At 47.3% G+C, this 23249-nt stretch overlaps 1 protein-coding gene across 1 annotated transcript; it reads left to right on the top strand.

Annotated features, from left to right (window-relative positions):
- The first annotated feature begins 479 nt into the window (after positions 1 to 479).
- Positions 480 to 22989, top strand: LOC144098418 (superoxide dismutase [Cu-Zn]-like). Its single transcript, XM_077631028.1, has 6 exons — positions 480 to 618; positions 710 to 908; positions 8492 to 8588; positions 11836 to 11905; positions 13052 to 13169; positions 22611 to 22989. Exons 2-6 carry the CDS (start codon positions 744 to 746, stop codon positions 22719 to 22721), a joined length of 561 nt encoding a protein of 186 aa, XP_077487154.1. The 5' UTR covers positions 480 to 618; positions 710 to 743; the 3' UTR covers positions 22722 to 22989.
- Positions 22990 to 23249: the final 260 nt, after the last annotated feature.

The following is a 23249-nucleotide window of genomic DNA, read 5'->3' on the forward strand; positions in this document are numbered from 1 at the left end:
TTCAGTCCTGCGTTTGCTCTGTTTACTTCTTTTATAATATCTTTCATTTACTGCTGCATAATTTCTTGCGTTCACATAAGGGGTACGGCATGTCTAGTTAGCTCTACAAGTGATCAAATAAAAAAAAGCGCCTTCACTCGGACCACACTGTTCAGTCTCGCTCGTTCAGCAAGATAACCCTATCGTCTTCTGCGCCTCTCTAGAGCATCTTGACGCAGTTATATTCACCGAAAACTGCGACGCAAACATGCGACTGCTGGCTGTGGATCGAGCGCCAAAACCTCTACTCTCCGTTTCCTGTTGCCACGCTTGAAAGACGAAGACATCCTGAGTGTAGACGTACCGTCTGCCGCTGAGAAAAGAATCAATGCCGCGAGCCCGCTTAGACCAAGGCAGGTTAATGGTGGCCTTTGGTTTTTTTGCACAGGTACAGGTCGGCATCGCAGGAAGCACCTGGCACGAACGCCCCCAAACGCGTGCGGTGAGCGGCCGCCGGCCAAGCGAAACGACTCACACTGGCGACAAGCCGCAATCCGAGACGGCTGCAACAAGATAGCCGCCAGACACCCGACCCAGTCGACGAGGCGAAGACAGCGCTGCTGCGGCGCCTCCAAACAGGTATTCGGCCGCCGCTCTCACTTGGCCCGCATCGTTGACTAGTCGCCCACGGGAGAGCCCCGCCGCCGCTGAAAGTTCCTCTCGCGCGCAGCTCTCGCCCACACGCGGCAGTTTCAACTCGAGCCATGCGTTCGCTTCTGCTGCCGCTTCCTTTGCTGTTGGTGGTGATCGCGGCGTTGGCAGCGAGCTGTTATCACGCCCAATTCATCACCGAGGACCCGCCAGTGCTGAGGGCCATCGCGGTGCTCACGTCGGGGACCATCAGGGGCACCGTCCAGTTCATCAAGGAGGTGAGCACGCGATGCCGTGACCGTTGTGTGCAGTTATGTGGTCCACTTGCGACTTGAGGATCTCAAAATGCAGTGCGTGGGACAGCCAAGGAGAACTCGTAGTTGGCAAAGTGGATAAACATTTACCTGCGGGAATTTCCGAGCGGACATCGAGGAAAAAATAGAGTGGTCGATTGCGGCAGAAGCGCTGTAAGAGAGATGAATGATATAGTTAGGAAGTTGAAGTATAGGGTGGCTGAAGTTTACGAAAGTCTGCAGGCTAATTGGAGCAGAGGCTTTTGCCCTGCAGTGGATGTAAGCCGGGTAATGACGATGGTGACGACACGGTATGACGCGAGGATTACAAAACCACTGACTAGCAACCAGTTCTTTGATCTGCAGAGGCCGTTACGTATTAGTTAGCGAAGCCGACAGACATGTCTGGTTTTTGCTTTCTTACAAAAATGACCCTTTGCTTATAAAGCGACTGGCTTTTATCAGTGCATGTGCTCTAGGCAGTTATCATGATCTGATCTCAGGAACGAATTTAGGCGTAATGATGCCATACCTCCCCTCCAGCCTCGCCCTCAGCGAAAAAGTTTCAATGGAAAAGCCATGAAAAAAAAAATCATTTTTTGCAAGGAGGTCTAGAAATGCACTGTACAAAAAGGAACGCCTCCTGTAAGTGTCATCTATAAATCCGCCCCTGTTTATTCTTTCGTGCACAGCGTACGTGCTGTTTCAGATTGGGAGATGTTGTAACGACGAGCACCTTCCTTTCGTCCTGGATTCCTTCACACGTCCCGCAGAGGAGGCGGCGCGGCCGTGTTTTGCGCAACTGTGCTAGTTTCGTTTCGCTTGAGCGATCAGACGTCTCTCTGTTGCAGTTAGCTGCAGTAGAGAACAGCTGGTCACTTCAGTTTTAATGGCGAGCTCTGAACTTTCCGATGCGCCGTGTCCTCGGAAGGCGAATAAGTGTTTGGTGTGCACCATGCGTTCTGCAAGCGGGTAACTCTTATAGAGGTGCGTGTAGAGCTCTGTCGTGACCTGCAAAGCATATCGGGCCTCCAATCCTTGTTTGCTACTCCCCCCCCCCCCCCAAATAAAAAAAAACAGAAAACGGCAAAACTTACATTGAGATCGCTACGTGGGGCTCCTCTGCCCTGGAGATAAATAAGAAAAGCCTTGCCAGTCTTTCTGTGGATAAGTGGAACCGGTAGCGAGATCAAACATGCCTTCGTGGTTAGATTTAGTTAGATTTAGAACCAGTTAGATTAAGGTCAGTGATAGGGCCAATCACTGGCACACGTTATTTCCTTCCTTAACCGCGGCGTAAGGTAATATGCTTGAGTATTGTCCTTGCCGCGAACGTAACTTGTGCCCCTTTCATAGTGGATAGGGCCAGGCAGTCTTGAATAACTAACTGCCTTAGAGAGGTCACCCTTGACTGAAAATCTCAGTACAGCAATGGTGCTTGAAGTGCACCGTGTACGTCACGAACGCTATGTTATTCACATTTCGAGCGTGCACATTCAACGAAGCGTAGACGTCTCCAGTATTGGGCACAGTTTTTCAGAGAAAGTTCTAACGACACCGAGATGTATGACGCCACAATGATATAGTAAGCACAGCAGAGTTCATGCATTGACTGGATGCCTAAATTCCAACAAAAGATGCCTGCCATCAGCGCAACGCGAAATTTGCAATAAACTGCTCTTGGCCGTAAATTATTCCGTATATCATTTGGAGGTACGCGCAGTTGCAAAGCGCGTTAGCACGCATGTTAGGGTACCTGTCTCTTGACATGCGCGTTACAATTAGCTAACGCACACCTCAGTGAGGCTGCGGGTGTCGTCAGACTGCGAACCAAGCAGAATGCTGTTCAAAATACAATGCGCGAGGGGAACATTCATTGGTAATTTCAGAGCCCTTTGCGCCACACCTTCGGCTTTGAATCCTCAGGGTGTCAAATTTCCCACCAGCAACCCAGGACTCGACAGTCGCTTTCAAAGTGCACCAATGAAATGTTCACCTGCTCGAGTGGAGAAAATCAGCAACCGAAAACGGAGGAACGGTAAAGCGACCAAAAACGCAGGAACAAGGATAAACTGATGGGAACGCAGAAACGAAAACACCAGGACGGTTACATCGGTAACGAAACTTCGGTATTAAGAGTTGGGAGTAAATGAGAACATAGGGACACGAACACGCGGCAAGTAAATACGACTGAAAGGAACTCGACAGCTGCTATGGCGTCACTCTGTTCGTAGGTTCAGTGGTGTGACCGCTCAAGGTTAGATGAGCTCGCGTTGATTGGCGTTCGACCGCATTCTGTCCAATGTCACTCCAGAGAACTCGAACCTTCGACACGGTGTGTCTGTCAACGAGCGGTCACTGTTCAATCACGCGTGAGCCACAAATATGACAAAAAATTGGCGGTGGTTTAGCTCTGGTTAAACCTGGAGTGAGGCTATAGCTACAGCTGGCCGAGTGGAACTTGCTCAGTTGAATGGTAAAGTCGGTCTTTCGCCGCTCCGTTTCGCTGGGCGTTCCTTCTTCATCTTCGTCGCACTGAACACGGCGCATGCGCACAGCTGTTGCAGCTCGGTTTCGCCGGCGCGCCGCACCGCCGGCAGCAGCAGCTGCTCCGCACCACGTGACCAGCCACGGTGCCGCGCCGCCGGCAGCAGCAGTTGCTCCGCACCACGTGACTGGTCACGTGATCAACCACGTGACGACCCACGTGATCAACCTCGGCGCCGCGCCGCCGGCAGCTGCTCCGTACCACATGACCAACCACGTGACAGCGTGGCGGCACCGCCACGGGGTGGCCACGCTGAAGGCTCGAAATGCTACCGTAATGTAGCTATCGCTACAGAAACAACGCAGAGGAATTCAGCATCGTTATTTCCCTGCTCTCTCTCTCTCCTCGCGGGAAATGACGGACACTGTTAAGAGAAAAACGCTTTTACCCTTGTTTCAACCGTAAAAAAGCGTATATCACAAGGGGAAAAAACTAAATTAAGGACTAATTTCACACGTGGACACTGACATGAAACAACAGTTGTGCTCATCTCACTTTTCTGTTCGCCCTTGTATATCCAGCGAATCATTAAACTGTGCACCAATAATGCAAAGCGGCCGCGGTTGTTGTTTTTATAAAACTCGGGACCTGACCATCATCACTTTATTACCTTCGTCATTATCGTCGTCAACCAGGTCCAGCCTACTGCCGTGCAAAAACCAAATCTTGTTTTCTTCGATTATATTTCTATCATGGACCCAATATGCTTGACTAGGAAACCACCGGTATGTGTTTCTTTTTTTTCCTCTCACGAGACACATTAGTCTCTTCCCGAGTCTTAACTTCAGCTAGGACATTATCAGACCATCAAGCTTCGGGTTTCACCTTGGCTTCACGACATCCCGTTAATCGCAATGTTACTCACTTGACTTCTCATTATTCCCCGAGAGCTTTAATGCTGCTTTTCGCAAGTTAACGGGTCAGCGAACGAATGCGCTTTCTTTCGCCGACGCTGTACGCGCCAGTCTCGAGATAAAAGGAGCTTTCTGATGATGGCGTTTTGCAACTATATCGAAAAACATATCAGACACTGGCTGTTACGCTTCAAGTCCCTGGTTTTGGCTGGAATTTTATGTGTCTTTGAAGTTATTTTAGTGTGATATGATTAAGTGCCCCTTTGGCCGGTGTTAAGGTATTGTGCCGCTTATTGCAGATGCCCGGGACAGCATTTGGCTATTAAGCAGAACAAAGACAAGGCACCGCCTAACAGATTACAACGACCTCCATCGGCTGAAAATATGTGCACTGAACCGTAGTTGGAAGTTCGTTTATCGACCATTCATCGGCGTGCATGTCGGTGCTGACGGCGCAGTGTAATGTCTTTCCTAGCAAAGGCGGTGCTTTTGTTGCGTCAAAAGAGAGTCACTTAGGCGCGGCGTCAAAAGCTAAACGCGTGTTCGTGCTCCCCATCGTCTTTTTCTTCGGATCGAGATGCGAGGCGCACTTTTAAGCGACATCCGCGGGTCACCATGCAGCCCGTTGTGCCTCACACGAGGTGCGCAACATTATTTTTCTCACGAAACAGCGTATGCAGCTCGTTCGGTCGAAAATCAGTCGGCCTTGTAGTAGCCGGCACCGTGTGGCGGAAATAATCGGGGGCAGCGTAAAAAAAATCTTATCATGGTAATTTGTGGTTCTCGTTATTGATGACTGATTGGTGTGTGATATATACGATGACGAGTTAGTGCAATCATTTTAAGTAATTGATTAATTAAATGAAAGACTGAAGAAATTGGAAAGGGAAGTTCAAGCGTGTCGAAATGCTCAGAATGAAAAGGCAGTGCTCAATGATGCTAATTAGGAAAGTTTGGGGAGTGTAATGGATCAATTAATCGTTTTAAACAATTGAAAAAATGAAAATGCGTTCAAAGGTATCAAACTGCTCAGAATGAAAAGCCCATCCCCCTACGCTTTCTCGCCATACCCTTAAGGCGCAGCTTAAGTGTCCGCTCCAATTTTTCTTTTTATCTGCCCACACTATTTCATGTCACTGAAGGGAACCAGCAAACACAAAAATCGCACTCCCCGTGCTCACAGAGGTCTCGCTTTAGGCGACGCAAGCGCCCGATTGCGAGTAAAGGATAAAGGTGACGTTAATATGCAGATCGAATACCTTTTTTTTTTAATTCCCTTCGTAGTAAGGTTAAGTGACTCCTTAGGTGAGTGACAGAAAAACTACAGGGACACGCGTGATGAGTGCAAGCACCCCGGTTGGATACTGATGAAAACAGAACGCAGTAGCCACGCTCTTAACAGGGATGTTTACGCATGTTGAAGACGAACCGGTTTCTGCGTTTACTCATAGAGCTTCGCACATTTTCTGTGAACTTTATGGTCCTTTTGCACTAAAAGCGCTTACTTAACCTATTTCGTGCAACAGATAAGAAGAAGACAAACACTACTAGTGTTCGCGAAGTGCGATTGTGACAGTCTAAAATTTCGTCTCGACTCTCGCCTCGACGTCGACGTGGCCGCAGCTCAGCCGCAGAGAGGAAAAAAAAAAACTACCGCTCGACCATCTGTGTATATACAAACACTCCGAGGTGGCCTTGGAGGAATGACCTTGCGAATGCGCGCCAGCCGTGATGCGCTCCGTTCGCGTATGCGATGCGCTTGTGGTTTAGGCACGTATGCTTCTTGGCACGTGCTCTGGTCGAGGCGGCAACAGGTGCTAGCGGGCCGAAGGTTTGCTGGCGTCGTTAGGTCATCAATGCGACTCGGCGGCCTTCTGTAGTACGCTCTGTAAACGAGTTGTCTGCCGGCTCTTCCTCGTAGCTGTAATGACAACCGCTTCTATATGGCATCCGCTATCTGTAGGTAGACAACAGCGCCGTTTACTCGTGTGTGGTGTTCTAAAGATAAGGCTCGAGCGTTTAAACTGCGCAATTGCTAATTGCTCAACCAAAAACTTGAGAGCGGAACGTTCACAGCGGCTTGTTGCGCCAGCCTGTACCATATTAGAAACATTACTGCGATGCACGAAGAATCGTGGGACAAGTGAAGGTAGTTTTCCTGTTGTACTTACGCGCAGTTTACTTTTGTGGACTCGACGTCTTTGCACGCCCGTCAAGTTGATGCGTCAGGAATAATTCCACATGTTAGTTCCTGCTACACAAAGCAATCAGAAGTGTTCGGTGCTTTTAAGTATAGGCTTTTTCGAGTTATAAGAGCGCTTTTTGTTTTTGGCGTAGCATTGTCAGCGGTGTAATGCATCAGAGAACAGCTAAGACGTGCTAATTAGCAAGCTGGTTAACTAATATTGTGTAGATAACTTTTCAACTGTTACTGTTATTTGCCTTATTATTGAGAAACGTGTAGCCCACCGTAAGTAATGCCCATATAAGTTTTTGGAATTTAGAAAACAAAGCTTGCAGGTGAAGCAACCTGTCCAGTGCACGTAACTCGCGGAAAGAGCCTAAATTTGTTGGGCCACAGCCCAGAGGGTAACCGCGTTTTCGAAATTCTAAAGAGGGATATAACTGTTAGTTACGGTGATCTGTACGCCTCAGAATAATTATGGAGCCTAACAGGAGCAGTTAAAAAGGTAGCTATTCAATATTAGTTAACCGGCCTGCCAGTTAGCACGTCTTAGATATGCTATGTTTGGCAGTCGGGTGGCAGAATGCGCGACGTGTCATGCGTACTCTGGTATTGCCCGCTAGAAAGTGTGTGGAGTCGTATGGCGGGTTACCAGACCACGCTGTTAAAAACAGACAGGCCCGCACACGTCGCCTTTCCTTCCCTTTATTTGAGCCCCTTGGTCGGTTCCCAACAGCAGTGCGAGTCGGCTGTGCACCCACAGCGGGACAGTCACTGCGCCTTTCCTTTCTTCACAGTGTGCCCCTTCGCTTCTTGGTTATTCGCTGGATAGCCGTGCGCACATTCCTCCTAAAATAGACCTGAAGGCATAGATCAATTTCAATTTGTTTTTAATATATGCTCGAAATTCGCCTTTGCACGTTAGTTTATGTGTCTCTGTAGCTGCCTAAACCGTCGGGGTGATTAAAAAAGAGCAATAATAGGCTATCGTCTCAGCTATTCACACGCTGTGCAATGGCACTGGCATGCCGCGACATGGCCGTTGAGGCGCACGACAGTCGCAGTATAATTTATGCAATGGCTCAGTCAGCTACATATTGGTTGTTCGTTCCGCACGAAAGCATATGCTCACGGGGCTCCATAAGCTATAGCTTTCAACTAGGGTTATGGTTAAGGTTAGCTTTGTGCGGCTTTTACGAGCCAAAGTTAAAACAGGGATGTATGTAGGCTTACTGTGGCATAACAATTCAAAATACACGTACCCTGCCACAAGCTTGGTCTCGAAATTTTGCTGTCCGCTGAGTTACGAAGCATGAGTTCGTTTCCCAAAACGTTTTGGTAACTTACAGCGCCCGCATTAAATTTCTTTTTTTCTTTCTTGCGGTGGCAGAGACGTGAATTTTAGGGTGGCGGGCGGGGTAGTTTATCTTCGCTTATTTTATCAGAAGTGCCCCATTTATTTTCTTTCCCAGCGCATAAATGTAGTAATAAACTAAGAAATGAAGGAAAAAGGCGCTCTTCTATTGTGGCGCGTTGTTCATTATTCACGGTCCCGGCCTTCTGAGAGGAAGGTAAACATTGGCGAGTTTGCACAAAGCGCGTCGGTTGAAAGTTCAAAGGCCAACTCGCCGCGAGCGCAGTCCGGAAGAAGCGTTTCGCTTGTCCGGCGCCACCATCGAGACTAGCTCAGTTTGCAAGCAACAAAACAAGAACATACAAATAAATGCAGGCGGTCCGTCCAGCAGCCAGTTGAATGGAAGGGCGCAATACCATTTCAAACATCCTCGCTATCCCACCCCTCATCCGAGATGACCATCACGTGCAGCGCAAGGTAGAAAGTATCGCATACTCCGTTCGCATACTCCCCCGCTTTTGTGTGCTCCCTTGCTCCCGCTGCTCGGGGCCTTTAGCACGTCCGTTCTCGCCGAGCGAGCTGCTTTGCATACAGTGGCGGTGCTCAAAACGCGCTGGGCGCGCGCAGAACCCCTTCGCGCAGGTCCAGGTGCACGGCAACGTGACCGGACTGAACCCCGGCAGGCACGGCTTCCACGTGCACAAGTTCGGCGACCTCAGCGAGGGTAAGTGCTCTGTTTGCCTGTCGGTCTCATTGTGTCGTTTTTCTTCTTCGTAATTTCTCTCGACCTCTGGCCTTGTGTGCGCCACGCCGTGCTACGATGCAGTAGAGAAGAGAAGTTGGCGGAGGCAGTGTCTCGGCCTACATCTATGCGCGTTAGGCAACAAACGCTCGCAACTTGTTCGCTGTGGCAGAGATTAGGCGTGAGAACAGCGCACTTGAGAGAGCCGCCGCCCCGCGGTCGCAGCTTAATCCACTCTACTGCGAGCAAGCAGCGAGACGGAGTAATGGGGATACGCTGATAGAGGCGCTTTAGAGCTAGGAGAAGAATCGACACAACGCTAGCACTGTTCGCCGATTTATCTGTTATTTTGCACCAACTATGTTCGCATGACGTCTTGATCGTTTGGGTGCTTTTGACCCTAAAACATATTTCGTTGTTCTGAGAATAGAACAAGTACACGTAGTGGAGTATAAAACATGGTGCTATGTGAGCAATTTTCTTAATGAATTTCGCCTTTCACTTTGTCTGGCCACCCTTTGCAGACGATAGTCTATCAGGTTTTGAATAACCGATATAGATGTGTCAGTTCCAGCATAGAATAAGTAATGAAATAAAATAAGTGACAAAATAGCCAATTCAAAATTGTCCCAGCTCGGCATGGTCGCAATAGGACAGCGTTCAGATTACGTTAGGTGCCTTAGACTGCCCTCCGTTAAATGTTTAGAATGTTTTGTGGGCGTATTTCTAGTTAATGAAGGAGAGAGGTATCGGTCTACGTCTATCTCAAGGGCTACACTCAAAAGGAGATGAAGAAACTTCAGGCGTAAGAAACGGGCTCGACGGCTGATAGTGGGAAGACAAGCTTGATTAAGGAGATCACTTGTGGAGTCGTCTCTTCTATACTTATAAATATATCCAAGTGCCCTCCTCTGGACACCCTCTAGTTTTGTTATAAGTCGTTTTGTGTGAGGAAACCAGCAGATTCAAGTATAGAACGAATCAAGGATGTGTAAGCCAGTAACTTAGTGGTAGGTGATGTAGACTGGATAGAGTGTTTGAGGGAGAAAAGCGCGGTAAGAGCTTTTTTTGTTATGTAAGAAACCTGCTCGTTCCACTTTAGATCGGAAGACAGTACAACGCCAAGGTATTAATACTCATCCTTATTTATATAGGTATTTCTTTTTAAGTTATGGTTAGCTTCATGTTGTCCACTGCATGCCGTACGTCCGGCCTTCCTGGGGTGATGCGGTCCGTCTACCACAAAATATATTTATGCAGGTAATTGTCATATACAGCATATAGCCAGATGTGGGCGAGCAAGAAAGCTCAGATATTCTCATTTATGGTCATTGTATGCCCGCACTGTGATTATGACTTCGCCTATATACGTACATACAGAATTAGGCCAATAGGGCCACAGATGTCTCTATATCTGTATACTGTCTTACCTGCCCAATTTCCTATATGGCCACATGTCATACCTTTGTACATGTCTACATGCGGCATTTTCGCATGAGAACGTGCTCAACTACGCAAGCACTACATATGGGTGGATTGCATGCGAACTGTCCGCATACTGGCGAGTAATACACGGAAAGTGCACTTACGAGTTGCAGCAAACTGATGACTAAGGGCATTTTAAAATGCGATTTCTCATCGTGATTGTCTACAAATGCAAATAGCGGATTCCTCGTATACTACAGTGAAATACAACTCAGGAACCAAACGGCAGACGCCCCGCAAAAGGAGTCCGTTCGGCGAATTGCATCGACCAATTCTCATGGCGTCGTGGTTAAACCCCTTTGACCTGCTAGGGTGACATCACAGGGGGTGGCAGGTGAACCTGAAATAACCACGCCTCAAGTAGAGTAACCGCGACGTCATGAATATCAGTCGACGTCAGGTACAAAAGGAGGCTGAAGGGCTTCCTTTCGCTAACAAAATTTTTCAGACAGTCTATAGACTGTCCATAGACACCTGTTTATAAGTCTATATACTCTTTATGGAGAAACCCTAGAGAACAGTCTATAGGCAATACAAATCCTATAGACAATCCAAACAAAATCTATAGATTTATGGCCATACACTTTTAGTAGACTTTTGTCTATCGGCAGTCTATAGACTATGAATAGACAAGAAGAAATATCTATAGGAAGGAAATAGTCTATAAGAAATCTATGACTCTCTATAGGCCATTTTTGAAAGAGTTGCGGCGGAAGGAAAGCCGAAAAAAGAGGCACTTCCGCTTCACGGATTGCGATGTATAAAATAGATTCCGTCGCTTTCACGATTCAAGCCTGCTTGAGCTCTCTCACTGAATCAACATCTTTGGGAACGCCGCTTCTTTAATGTTCACGCAGTTCTGCTGGCTAACGCTGGCAAAAAATGTCAGCTTCATGCTTCCAAGTGGAGCGGCATGTTGTGGTGTCCATAAGGCTTGTAGTATTTCTCACCAATGTTTGGGATGACCGAAACATAGTTTGGGGTTAAAACACACGAATTAACTTATACACCGTCATTTGGCTAGCCCTGAAGTGCAAAAACTACCTAATATGGTGGTTAAATAAGTAAAAAAAAAAATCTGCAGGGCAAACTTCAGCCTTCCTTACGGCGTATTCACAACCCACATGTTCATTGATTAGTGAACTCTATAAGCCCCGTTTTCGCGCATCCAAACTTCCTGCTTCCTGCTGCTCATAAGCTCTGGCACCAGCTGGCATTGTGAGGAAGCAGCAAAAACACACACACGCACAGGAAACTTGCGCCCTCTCGCGAAACTAGCGCACGCGACGAATGAGCTGCAGTTTCTGTTGACGTCCGTTGAAAACGTGACAGCAAATCAAATTACAGCTTCCGGCAACAGGAGCAGTCAGCTCGCTCGATTAGAAACAGACGCTGTGATCAGTCAAAACAAGCGCAAGCAAGCGTTTTGGGCAAACAAGTTTGCAATGCCTACGCAACTACTGCAGCGCTGGCAGCAACAACTTGACGTTTTACCGTTTTGCAAATTCCATGGTTTGTGTACACGAATATTACTCAGTTTAACCACAGTTCCGCCTTTTGTGAAAAACCTAAGCATGAATCCCGCCGAGGACATGGCTGCTGTAATTTTTATAATCAACTTCCGTTCATTGCTGCAGCGTACACCGTATGCGCTTTCACTTATCAAGCACGAAAATCGCGCTTGTTTGAGAGCTGTAAAAAAATTGCATTATTCCACCTTTGCTGCTCTTTGGCTCCTACGCAGGTTGCAAAAGCGCTGCCGCCCACTACAACCCGGCCAATACCGACCATGGCGCTCCAGTCGATGACATAAGGTGAACTGTTTGATTCTCTTAACCCTTTGTAGGGCAGCGGGACACACGTCCCAATTGCTGCAAGTGCCTGAAAACGCAAAACGGTGCTCCTACATAGCATTTTTTTTGCGCGCTGAATACTGCCGAAGTACCAAACAAATCATTCAGCGTGTTTTTATCCGTCTCTAATAGCCCTCCTTGGTGTTCTGCGCGTTCTTGAGCCTTTCTCATCTGCCAACTGCCTTATAATACTTTTTGAGGCAATTTTCAATCCTAAAACACATTGTCGCACACGTCTGAAAGACTGAGGTATGGACACGCACCACATGTAAAGTCTTTTTACCAGGTCATTGCTACAACTTGGTGCCCCCTTTTTTTTTTTCTACAAAACCAGCGGACTGAAACGTCCTAAGACCTATATGTCATTCAAATCTTAGTGTCATTCTGAGTGCTCATATACTATTGGTTCCCATGTGAGACATGCATACGGCTAGCATTCAATAAAGGGTTAAATTACTCAGTTATTTAAACTTTGTTCTTAAGTACTGTATAGTTTTTCCTGAGCAAAGATAATGAAAGCGATGCGTGTACTTTTTTCGCATCTGGCAACTGCTCTTTTCACCCGGCATTCATTGGCAGCACTGTTTCATTATTTTATTTCGTTTTATTTTCTTAATTTTCCCCTCAATTTTCTAACATACTCGTACATGATGCTGCTATAACTACGAGCTTGTCCCGGTCAAAGTGTTCTTTTCCGAACGGACTCGATTTCATGACTCGCGCTGACAATAGAGCGCTCCGCTATGTTAACATCGACGCATACTGCAGCTATATGCGGGTGGTTAAATCCCAGACGCCCCGGAGGAAAACGGTGCGTTTCGTTTCCGGCGGCATAAATGTCTGCACTGCGCGTCCTCTTCCTAAAAAAACTCACTTCACTGCCGAAACCGCAACTACTACCCGTGGTTCATTTTCTACTTGCGTTCTTTCAAGTCGCGCGCAACTGCACCGGCCGCTTCAACTGCTGAATTAAGAACACAGTGACTCGGCGCCTACTCTCTGCGAGTAGGCGTGGAGCTTCGTTTTAAGCCTCGGCAATTCAGCTGAGCGTTGCACTTTCTTTTCCTTCGCTCTTTTCCTAAGTCTTCCTTCTGTTTGTCTGCGCAGGCACGTCGGCGACCTGGGCAACATCGAGGCCGACGTGAACGGCATCGCCCTCTTCAGCTTCTACGACCGTCTCCTCAACCTGGACGGACCGCAGAGCGTACTGGGCAGAGCTGTCGTGGTGAGCTTAGCGCTGCACTTTGTTCTCGGATACTACGAAGTTCTCAGTTGAACGAAAAAACTACTGTTGCTCACAGAGCACGAGGGAATGAGGGAGCTGAGGAGCTCGTTAAGAATACACCAAGTGTGGTTTATGTGTACTGACCTTACACTGGCAATATGTGATATATTCTCGTGCTTTCATAAATTATTTCATGGCTATAATGATTGCTCAGTTTGTGTCACACTTTAATGACTACAAAATAGACAATATAACATTACATTCAATGCTCTGCTTGGTTTCAGAAAGCGTTGGCTTCTTTCGAGTGATTATAGAGAAATATATATTCTCTTGCTTTAGCCAAATTCAGGATTTTAGAAAATAATTTGGCGGCTCCTGTCAACAGCATCGGGCTGACGTTAGACTACACAAAATGATGAATTCATTAAATTGGTTACGCCAGACAAAAACCCCGCAAGATGTGTGTATATTTGCGCACGTGGGATGCTGAATTGGGGCTGAGGTTATCGTGTACAACGAGTGCTATCACTTCTCGTGTGTGGGCTTATCAGTGTTGTGCCTGACGTTTGCTTAATAATGGTATCTGCCAGTATTGCACCAAAAATGTAGTGCTATGTGTGGAACAATTTAACCTTACGCTATAAGCTGTTTTAGTAGTAAAAGTGGCTCAGAGACGCCCTCAGTTGAGAGTGTGCATATATAAGAACCACTCCTGTACATATATATATATGTTATGTGCGTATGTACGTACGTACCTCTCCTGTATATAGGTGCTTTAGCGAAGGTAAACCAGAATCTTTATACATACGTTTTTTGAGGTATGAAGGCGGGTTCTGCGGAGCAATTAATACCTGCTTTGGCGGACATTAAAAAAAAACAGTGAATAAATTTAACAAGTTAGCCGCTCAAATTATTTCTAAGAATTAATTTTTTAACTATCACAGTTAGGCTACTGGTCGCAATTGGAGACTTGTAGCTCGTCGTTAGTAATAGCCATTATCAATTTTTAGAATTTCGAAAACACGATTATCCTCGGCGCTGTGACTGGAAGAAATTTGGCTACATCGTGCCAAAATATATGCGCTTTCGGAAAGCATGCAGGCAAAGCAACCTTTCCAGCGCGCGTAACTAGTCAAAAAAGCCAAATTTTGTCGAGCAACAGCAGCGAGGGCAATCGCGCTTTCGAAATTCTAAAAACTGATATGGCTATTACTAACGACCGGCTACACATCTCTAATTGCAACTAGGCGCCTAACTATTATAGTTAAAAAGTTAATTATCGGAAATTAGTTAAGCGATAACTAGCTAACATAATTTACATGTTTTCTGATGTCCGCCAATGCAGGTATTAAGTGCCACAAAAGCCACCTTCATACGCGAAAAAGCCTATTTTAAAACATTTTGGTTCACCTTCATACCTGAAAAAGCCTTTTTTAAAACATTTTGGTTCACCTTAGATGTCATAGAAGTCTGATCGCTATGACTAGTCTGAGAAATGAATAGCCAGGACACCGGAAAACAACTCGGTGCGCTCAGTGTACAAAAGCTGCGCCACGTCAGAACAGAGGCCGGCAAACCGCCCTGGTGACGTTACCTTGAAGAGCAGCTTCAACGTGCGTTCCCACGCTTGCCTGAATGCAAGATCGCCAAGAGGCCGCGCTCGCACCAGCTAGGATAAGTGTCCCTGAGATTGTAAATTACCCCAGAACTCGGCCAGTAGACAAATTTGCATGGCAAGAAACGCTCCTCACTTTCCAGTCGACTGATCACATCTTGCATTCTACGAGCTTAACTGTGTACCTTGAGTCGTTTTCTTTTTATTAATTATCAGCACGTATTGCCCACATTGGCCTTCACAGCCTCGAGCTCGTCGAGGAAGTTGCTGGCAAAGCTCACTCAAAATTAAGGCTCAGCTTCGAGATAAGCAATGCAACTTGGCTACGTGACCGTTGCCTCGTTAGCCTGTTCTTTGCATGAACGTTCTCGGCGCTGACGTGAGCGCCATAAGCGCGCACAGCTGCAACGGGTGGAGGCAGGTGGCACCTACGTGTAGTGTGTGATCATGAGTGCGAACATTGTGCGGACGGCTTTAATGATTTTTATGGCTCGAAGATGAGCGTACGCCATAGCTTTCCTCTTACGGAGTTAGTTAAGCTTAGGGTTTCCTGGAACGCTAGGTGTAATAGTAATAAAGGTGGAATGTCGACGTCTATTTCATTCACAGTGAAGGTCAGTTACGCTGCTTAGACGGGACTGATTGCACAATGCTTTAAGGGGGCGGAATATCTAAGTGCTTTGACCTAAATTTGATTATGATGGAATGCAATTTTATAAGGTTTGCCAGTGGATGTCAGATTCTTGTTAGAGTCCTCTTTTTTTTTTTTCGACGCACTTGTTGGGGCTTTTTGAACATGTAAAAGAATTAAAAAAAACCTTATGGCATCTAAATGCGCGTTTCATGCTCATGAGTATGCTTAGTTAAAAACGATTTCTTGAGAAATTGCTGTCGTCTAGTGTCCTTTCCGGGCCAAATTTCTAGCAGCGCGGCATGTTGGTTGGCGACATATGTCTGCTGGTATTAGTCCTTTGCCAGCAACGCTTAGATGTGCGCGCATTTCTTTTTATCTGTTGCCAGTTTAAATTTAGCATAGCGTTAAATGAGCCGAATATTAGGTTGAAGCGCGATTGGCAGGCAATATCAGTTTATGGATAGCAGCTCGTTAGCCGAAAGGTACATAATCTCTAAATGAGACTAAATATTTGCGGCTATTAATATTTTATATTAATGAGAATGAGGTCGATGTACGTGGTCGTGAAATGCTATGCATAACCATGTCTGGCCGCAAAACCACTAACGCGACTTTTTATGGCGGTCAGATTGTTAATTCAAGCGATGAATAGTTATATGATTGCATCCTCTGTTAACTATATCACTAATCCTAGCTCGTAACTGTTGTTCTAGTTGTTCGAACGCTCAAAACGTTTAATCTTCGAAAACAATCGCAGGAAGTTAAGTGCAGGACCACTCGTTCCATGCTAGAATCATAGGATCCAGGTTGTTCAAAAAATGTGACCTATGCGTTTGTTATCACTTTTTTGCTATATTCCTATCCGTCCACAGCCGATTCTGAATATCACGGTCAGTGCGAAGAGGGGGCATTGAGTTCCGGCTTCGCCTTTCGAAAAGAAGAGTATTAAATTCTCTGTGATTAATACTGAAACGCAGAATTTATATTGCGCAGGCGCAAGGAATGCGAGATTCAGCTTAGCAGCATGAGTGGCACGTTTAAAACTGTTTTTGTGCAGCCAGCTCCATCTTGCGCATGCCTTTATATGCAGCGATCGAGGTATTCTGACGCTCGGTGTGTGCATTTTGCAAGCTTTTTTCTCGGCATCAGTAGCCTGATGCCCCTTTAATATGTCCCTTTAAATATGCTCACCTCAAGTTCTGAGTTACCTCTATATGACGTATCTTGTGCAAAATTTCTTAGGGCCCCGGCGAGCACTAGTACGCAGGATCGCAACAATGATAACGATTCAGTACCACTAAAAAAATTCCATAAAGCGAGGCATGGTCGAGAAAAGCGGATGTTTTGCTTATCAAGTGGCGTTCATAGATGGCGTGAGTAGCAAACAGAAAAGAATTACGGAGGGGCAGAGGGCAGATATGAAACACACTGATGAAGCCATGATAAAAATTTTTCGTGGACTGATTGCTAATCCTTCTGGACTACTAACCTTTCCGTTACCCGAGCGTACAGCAATCGACAGAATACCGCTTCGAATTTAATGGCTTCGCTGCCGCTGCCATGGTCATAGGAGCCAATGCTCTGCAACTTTTGGTGACGATAAGCAGCTGGTTCGAACGCCCTAGTATCAGCAGAGATGTAGGACACAATGTACACAGTTGTTATGCTGTCATTACCTCACCTTGTTTTCCGTAGTGTCCCCGTTTCTACGGGAGTTCCTGGCGTTATTCGGACACGTAAAACTTGCAACAGGCCCTAGCGGTGGCCCTGTACAGATATATCTAAATGTCACCTTTTTACGAGGCACTGTATAATAATAGCCCCTTAATAGACACTACATATAGTTCTGTAACTGGCCCTTTATTAGGAAGCCCTGTTTAGTTCTAGCCCAAAGCAAAGTTGTCCTTCTCGACCGCTTCCTAAGCAGCCTCGGCGCCAAGCGTTGACGCATATTTGAGTACTTCCTACACCATCCCGTCGGTATTACCTTAGAAAAACCAAACCCACTATTTCATGCCCCCCCCCCCCCCCCCCGTGTCTGTCCACAAAGAAGAAAAGTAGTTAGCAAGAACGGAAAACTGGGCGAGTTGGTAGGGAACCATGTTAAACTGCGCAAAGAAAAGAAGACAGAGAACAAGAATGCACGACAGGGGCGCAGACTATCAACTGATTTTTTATTCAAGGAAAAGAGGCCTATATATGTATCTTCATCCCGCGGAAAGACAGGCTAAAAAACCGACAACGCAAACACTATCACACACTATCTTGGCACATGCAATGTGATGCCACTGTGATCACAACCTAAAAGCAATCTCCGCATCGTCAGAGACAAGATACAAAACAAACAAACAGCAAACTCACGGCCACCCTCCTGTCAAGCTAACACTCCATACCGCCTGCTTGCGCTAAAAAAACTGCGCAAAAAAGGTATCTCCCTATCAGTCAGGCCTACAGATGGTGATGCTGCACAGTCATCTGATTCTTTCTTGATCAGGTACGCTTCCACCAACTCCCTGCATACCTGATCCCTGTGTTTAAACAAGACGCTGGTCTTGTTCAATCGTGGAAAACAATCTTTGCACCCTTTGCGGTGCAAGGCAAGATTAGAGGAAGCTGCTCCCTTCAACGACCTGCGATGCTCTGCTAACCGCTCGTTAATACGTCTGGCCGATGTACTTCTTCCCGCACTAGAGGAGGACCTCATACACGACTCCAGTTTTACACTCTGTGAGCCTGGTTTTCTGTCTGTGCGCTATCGAGCACTCAGCTCCAGCACGATTGCTCTCAGGCTCGAGCTTCTTTCGCACAGCACTACAAATCCTTGCAAGCTTATTCTTTGCCGTGAAAATCACGTCCGCCCCGTATCTCGAAAAGTAGAAGTAAAGTAGAAGTAAAACGAGGTTATTCCGCACAGCATACTCGCCCCATTCTGCGGCATCCACAATCTTATCTATCGATCAAAACAGAGCGGGTCTGCACGCGGCCACGTGCCTTGCCTGCAGGGCTCACAAACACATCCAGCAATCCAAGACGGCGCGGTGGCTTAGCACTGACCCCAACGCGAAGAAGCCAAGCGACGGCTCGTGCCGCGACTTACGCATCTACGTTAAAGTGTATGGACGCCCTGGGTCCGCGGGCGATCAGTTTGCGTCGCGTCGCATTCAGCCAAATCCTTTTTCGTGTATCCGCGCCCAAAGGACGCGCGCTTCACGGCCCACCTCGGCAGTTACCTGCAGCACTGCGGGAAGCTAAGGATGTAGACTATCGGGAGCTCGAATGCGTGTCGCAAAGTGCTGGCGCGCGGCTTGCCGTCTGCTGCTTTCGAAATGTTCGCGTGTGAGCAGTAAGCACTTCAGTTTCAAGTATCATGATCGCGGTATATCGTCAGAAACTAAAAGAACATTGCGTGTAATGACCAGCTCTTTTTCAACGTGATATTCGGAAGGCATGTGGGTGTTATAACGTGAAGCATGCGGCATCTGCAGTCGCTGCACTTCCCAGCGTGAGAGCGCAATCCACACGACCTAAGTACGCCGCGCACCTTCGGCAGCGCTGCGAGCAACTGACGGGGTAAAGTACGGGCGGATCGGAACTCGTAAACGTCCGTTAACGCTCGCCCGCCTTGTTGCCTGCAAGCGCACGTGCTACTACTGCTGCCACTGCGTCGCATAATCGTTTCATTTTTCATTGCTTCCACTGGGAGTCGCGACTTAAGCTGCCCGCAAGGCTGACATCGCCAGCTCTCCACGAAAGACCTTCCCCGTTCTTCTATCGCTCTCTCTCTGCATGTGAGTGCTCTTTTTGCAGGGAGGCAAAAAAAAGATATATTATCTGTCCTTTTTCAGGAGACTCGGCGCGCTCGATACTTATCGCGTGACACACGTATTGAGACCTGACCGGGCTGCGGGGCACTACGTACAAGAGCCGTGCAAACACCAGCTCACGAGGCACAAACCCGATCCCGTGCGATGACATAGCGTGCGAAAGGCTAATTGAAACATGACTCCCCCCTCCCCCTTTGTACCACGCCCCAGCCTCCAACCTTGAGCGCAGTAAGTTTAATGAGGCTTGAAAAGTAATCCACCCACGCGGCAAGCCCCCTCGCTTTAGGGGGCCTTAATACCTCGAGGGTTTAATGAGGAGGGGGAATAAATTATATTTGCCGTCTTTGCGGGGCCGGTCGTTCAACTAATCTGGGCGTCGACGCTGCGCTAATTTTGCGTCGCCTTATCCGGCCGCTCGAGGCGCTGTGAGCCGGACGCCCCACCGTAATCCTCGTTCGCGGTCGTGGCCGCGCAGTGTTTACGAAGAGAGCCGAAGATTAAGCGAAAACAGGAAGATGGCCTCGAGCTAAAATGCGGCTTTTACTGGGCAGCTTGCGCTTCAAGAAAAGACGTACGTTGTTGGCCGAGCAATGGGTGACTCTGCTCTGAATCAGAGCGGCTACAAGTCCGTCGTTAATTGGTCACTGACTCGAAAAAAAGAAAAAAAAAAGGCTAAGACAATTTGTTAAAGTGACACTAGCGCTTTTAGAGATGTCAAACGAATCGCAAGCCATTATCTCTGACAACTGTGTGCACCAAGCATCTGACCTTTAACCGTCACATTCCACGCACCGCTAGTAATACCGCAGGTGTACACAGAGGATGACCGTGAACATGGACGAAGAATGAACTTACGGGAGCAGAAAATTGGATCTATGGCGCAGGGCAGTATAGTGTCGCGAACAGTTAGCCTGGATCCTACAGACATCATCTGGTGTCCACCACCCACGCATGCACCTGTCAAGCGCAGCTTGGTGTGGGCTTGTGCACTCTGTGTTACCGGAGGCCGCCGGTAAACATGCCGTCACTGGCTTCTCATTTCTCGCGTCTGCCGGTGTTTGTCGCAGTGGGAAGTTACTTCGTTGTTTTGATTGGTTGGTAAGAACTTTGTTTGAGCAAATTCAGTGGATCAGGTGACTGAGGGTGGGGAAGGGGATTCCAGCCCTCACTTCTCCTGTCGCAATCTTTTTTTCCTCACTCCAATAACTTGCCCAACATCTACTTAACCGCGTAAAGCCGCCTGGTTTTAAGTTAATAACCTTGAACCCGTATGTACCAAAATTAATACGAAGATAAGCAGAACAAACCATGCCCCGTCATTCGTTGAACAAGCAGACAGCAATCGGCCAACCCATTGCAAAGCACGTATAGAGGAATGAAACCTCTTCCAGCTCACACCCACAAACCTTATTCCAATGTCCGGGCGCCGCCCTTTCATAAGAGCACAATCGTATTGGGAACAATGCTACGTTTAAGCCATAGCCACCACAGGAGAATGACACTGTGCAGGAGCGTTAATTAACGTTCTTCTGTTCGCTGCAACATCGGTTTACATAACTCGACCCTGTAGCAGCTGACTGCAAAGGAGGTCGATCCATTACAGGCTTCGTTTCGTTGTGATAGCTGTCTTCTCCCGCAAAAGCCTTTGTCCCCATTCGTTTACGCGAGCACAAAGTTGCTGCGCACATAGGAGGAACCGTTCCGCAATCAAACGCAGGCGACTCTAAAACCCTTGTTTATATTCATCTCCTGAACTAATATATATATAGGGCCCCATCCTTGAAGGATCGAGTTTAATTAATCAATGTGACTTAATTAAGGCTTGTTGGAAAACACACGTTTGGTGCCATTGGTAATCAGCCTACTGTGTGCTATCCCGAAAGGCCTGGAAATGCTTACTGCTTTCTTCGTTCGTTCGCTCGTTCGCTCGTTCGCTCGCTCGTTCGCTCGCTCGCTCGCTCGCTCGCTCGTTCGTTCGTTCGTTCGTTCGTTCGTTCGTTCGTTCGTTCGTTCGTTCGTTCGTTCGTTCGTTTGTTTGTTTGTTTGTTTGTTTGTTCACTGCCGTCACGCCCCCTTAGCACTTTTTTGTTTACCGCACTCAGTGATCAATTCCAGGGTCTAAAAGTGCGAGCAGTTGGCTCTGGAAGAACTATGGTGACGCGCCATAGCTTCTACAATGTTCGAAACTATTCGCGGCATTGTAGGATGGTTATTTGGAAATTTTAGCCCGTCTTTACCTAAGCAGAGTGCGGTCAAGAGCGACGCGTATTCTTACTTTGACGACTGCCCAGTGCACGTCACTATTGCTACCGATGGCTTCTTGCTTTCAATGATAGAAGTTCACTCAAATAAACAATTCGCTTCTTCAATAAATCTCCTATCCCGAACGCCGCCGCTATTTAAAACGAGGAAGCTAGTGATGGCGAAATGATGCGATACACTTGCTTTCTGTTCTTTCCAGCTCCTCTCCTGCCCTCCTCTACATCTATCGCCACTCGGCGTTTCTTGAAGCTTCATTTAGGTAGCGCTGCTATTTTTAACCACGCGTCAGCCCGTAATGTCAGCGGCAGGCTCTGCCATCGCGATGCGCTTGCTTTCTGCTCCTATCGTCTCCATCTGCCCTCGCTCGGGGCGCTCGCGGCGTGACCGCTTTCAAATGCATTCTGAAGCAGACAGATTCAGCGGGAGCGTATCTGGCCCCCATTTTACAGCGAAAGCTGTTGTACGCAGCCCTGCCTGTCGCATTCAAAGCGCAGAACATTAACATCCGGTCACATGACCAGTCACGGGAAGGCCACGTGACCGTGCCCCCGTTGTGGTCGTTGTGGTAACCATGGTTGGCACGAAGTCTGCAGGCCTTACACTTTGCCGTAGGTCTTAGGCATCACCAAGAGACAGCCAGCTGCTCGGCGACAGTTTTCGCTAAGCTCAGTGTGTTCAAGTTCAGCTTTCTCGGGCAAAAATTTTGAAAATTGAAAAATTGTAAGACACTGTTATCGAAATATTGAAGGTAATGGTTCATTATTCTGATATGTAGCAAAATCTTTCTTTTAAAGTGTTTCCAGCGATCGCATCGAACAATTAAGACTGCCATAATAAAAAGCCAACAGGGAACGCTTTTGATGATAGCAAAACATGAATAGAAAAAAATACAACACTACCGTCGGGTGATCTGCTGGTGTATTGATTGCTATAGTTAAATATTGCATTCTATGAAAAAAATTGCGTTCATAAACGGTTTCCCGCTCAAAAATGTTCTTGCCTAGAATTGCTGGACATGGCAACAGAGCGTAAACAAATTGCATTATTTCTTTTTTTATTTTCTAGCACTAACAATCGCCATCTTTCTTTTTCTCCCTCTCGTTCAGGTGCACGAGCGGGAAGATGATCTGGGACGAACCACGCATCCTGAGAGTCGCTCTACGGGCAACGCCGGTGGTCGGCTCGGCTGCGGAGTGATCGGCATATCTCGCTCCTAACCGCGGCCCACGGAAGCGCGTTGCTTCCCGCCTCCGTCCACTTACTTGTCAAGGCACACATCGCGACACTTCGCCTCGGTTGTGTTATCGTCGTTTCGCCTTTGACCCCATAGCGAACTGCGCTAAATGCGGAATTCATATTATAACTGGGGTTCCAAGCCACAGCGAGTTTCGGCACGAACGCCGCAGTGCTGTCGACGAGTGGCTTTTTGTACCTTTCTTACCTTTGTCTTCACAACAGAAGATTAAATCTTATTTTAAAGAAATATTTTTTTTCTCTCTACTGCGACTTTCCCGACTTTTCCGGTACAGTATAAACACGTAACGCAAGGTATACGTGCAGTTAGATGTCACCGAGGCACAGCCTGCTTCGCTATACACGTGGATCGACACAACGTAAGCGCAGGTCTAGTAGGACGCTTGTATGCGTTGTAGTTTACAATTTACTTGCTTTCTGCCATCCTTCACATTGCATGTAGGCATTAATTCTCTGTTCTGCTACTTTCTAGCATTTTTTTTTCTTCCTGT

The sequence above is a fragment of the Amblyomma americanum genome, chromosome 7 (genome assembly GCF_052857255.1).
Source record: "Amblyomma americanum isolate KBUSLIRL-KWMA chromosome 7, ASM5285725v1, whole genome shotgun sequence".
Taxonomy (NCBI): domain Eukaryota; kingdom Metazoa; phylum Arthropoda; class Arachnida; order Ixodida; family Ixodidae; genus Amblyomma; species Amblyomma americanum.

Coding starts and splice junctions, on each gene's coding strand:
- LOC144098418 (XM_077631028.1), top strand. CDS start 744: ATGCGTTCGCTTCTGCTGCCGCTTCCTTTGCTGTTGGTGGTGATCGCG. Junction 909..8,491: donor CCGTCCAGTTCATCAAGGAG/GTGAGCACGCGA, acceptor GGGCGCGCGCAG/AACCCCTTCGCGCAGGTCCA. Junction 8,589..11,835: donor GTTCGGCGACCTCAGCGAGG/GTAAGTGCTCTG, acceptor GCTCCTACGCAG/GTTGCAAAAGCGCTGCCGCC.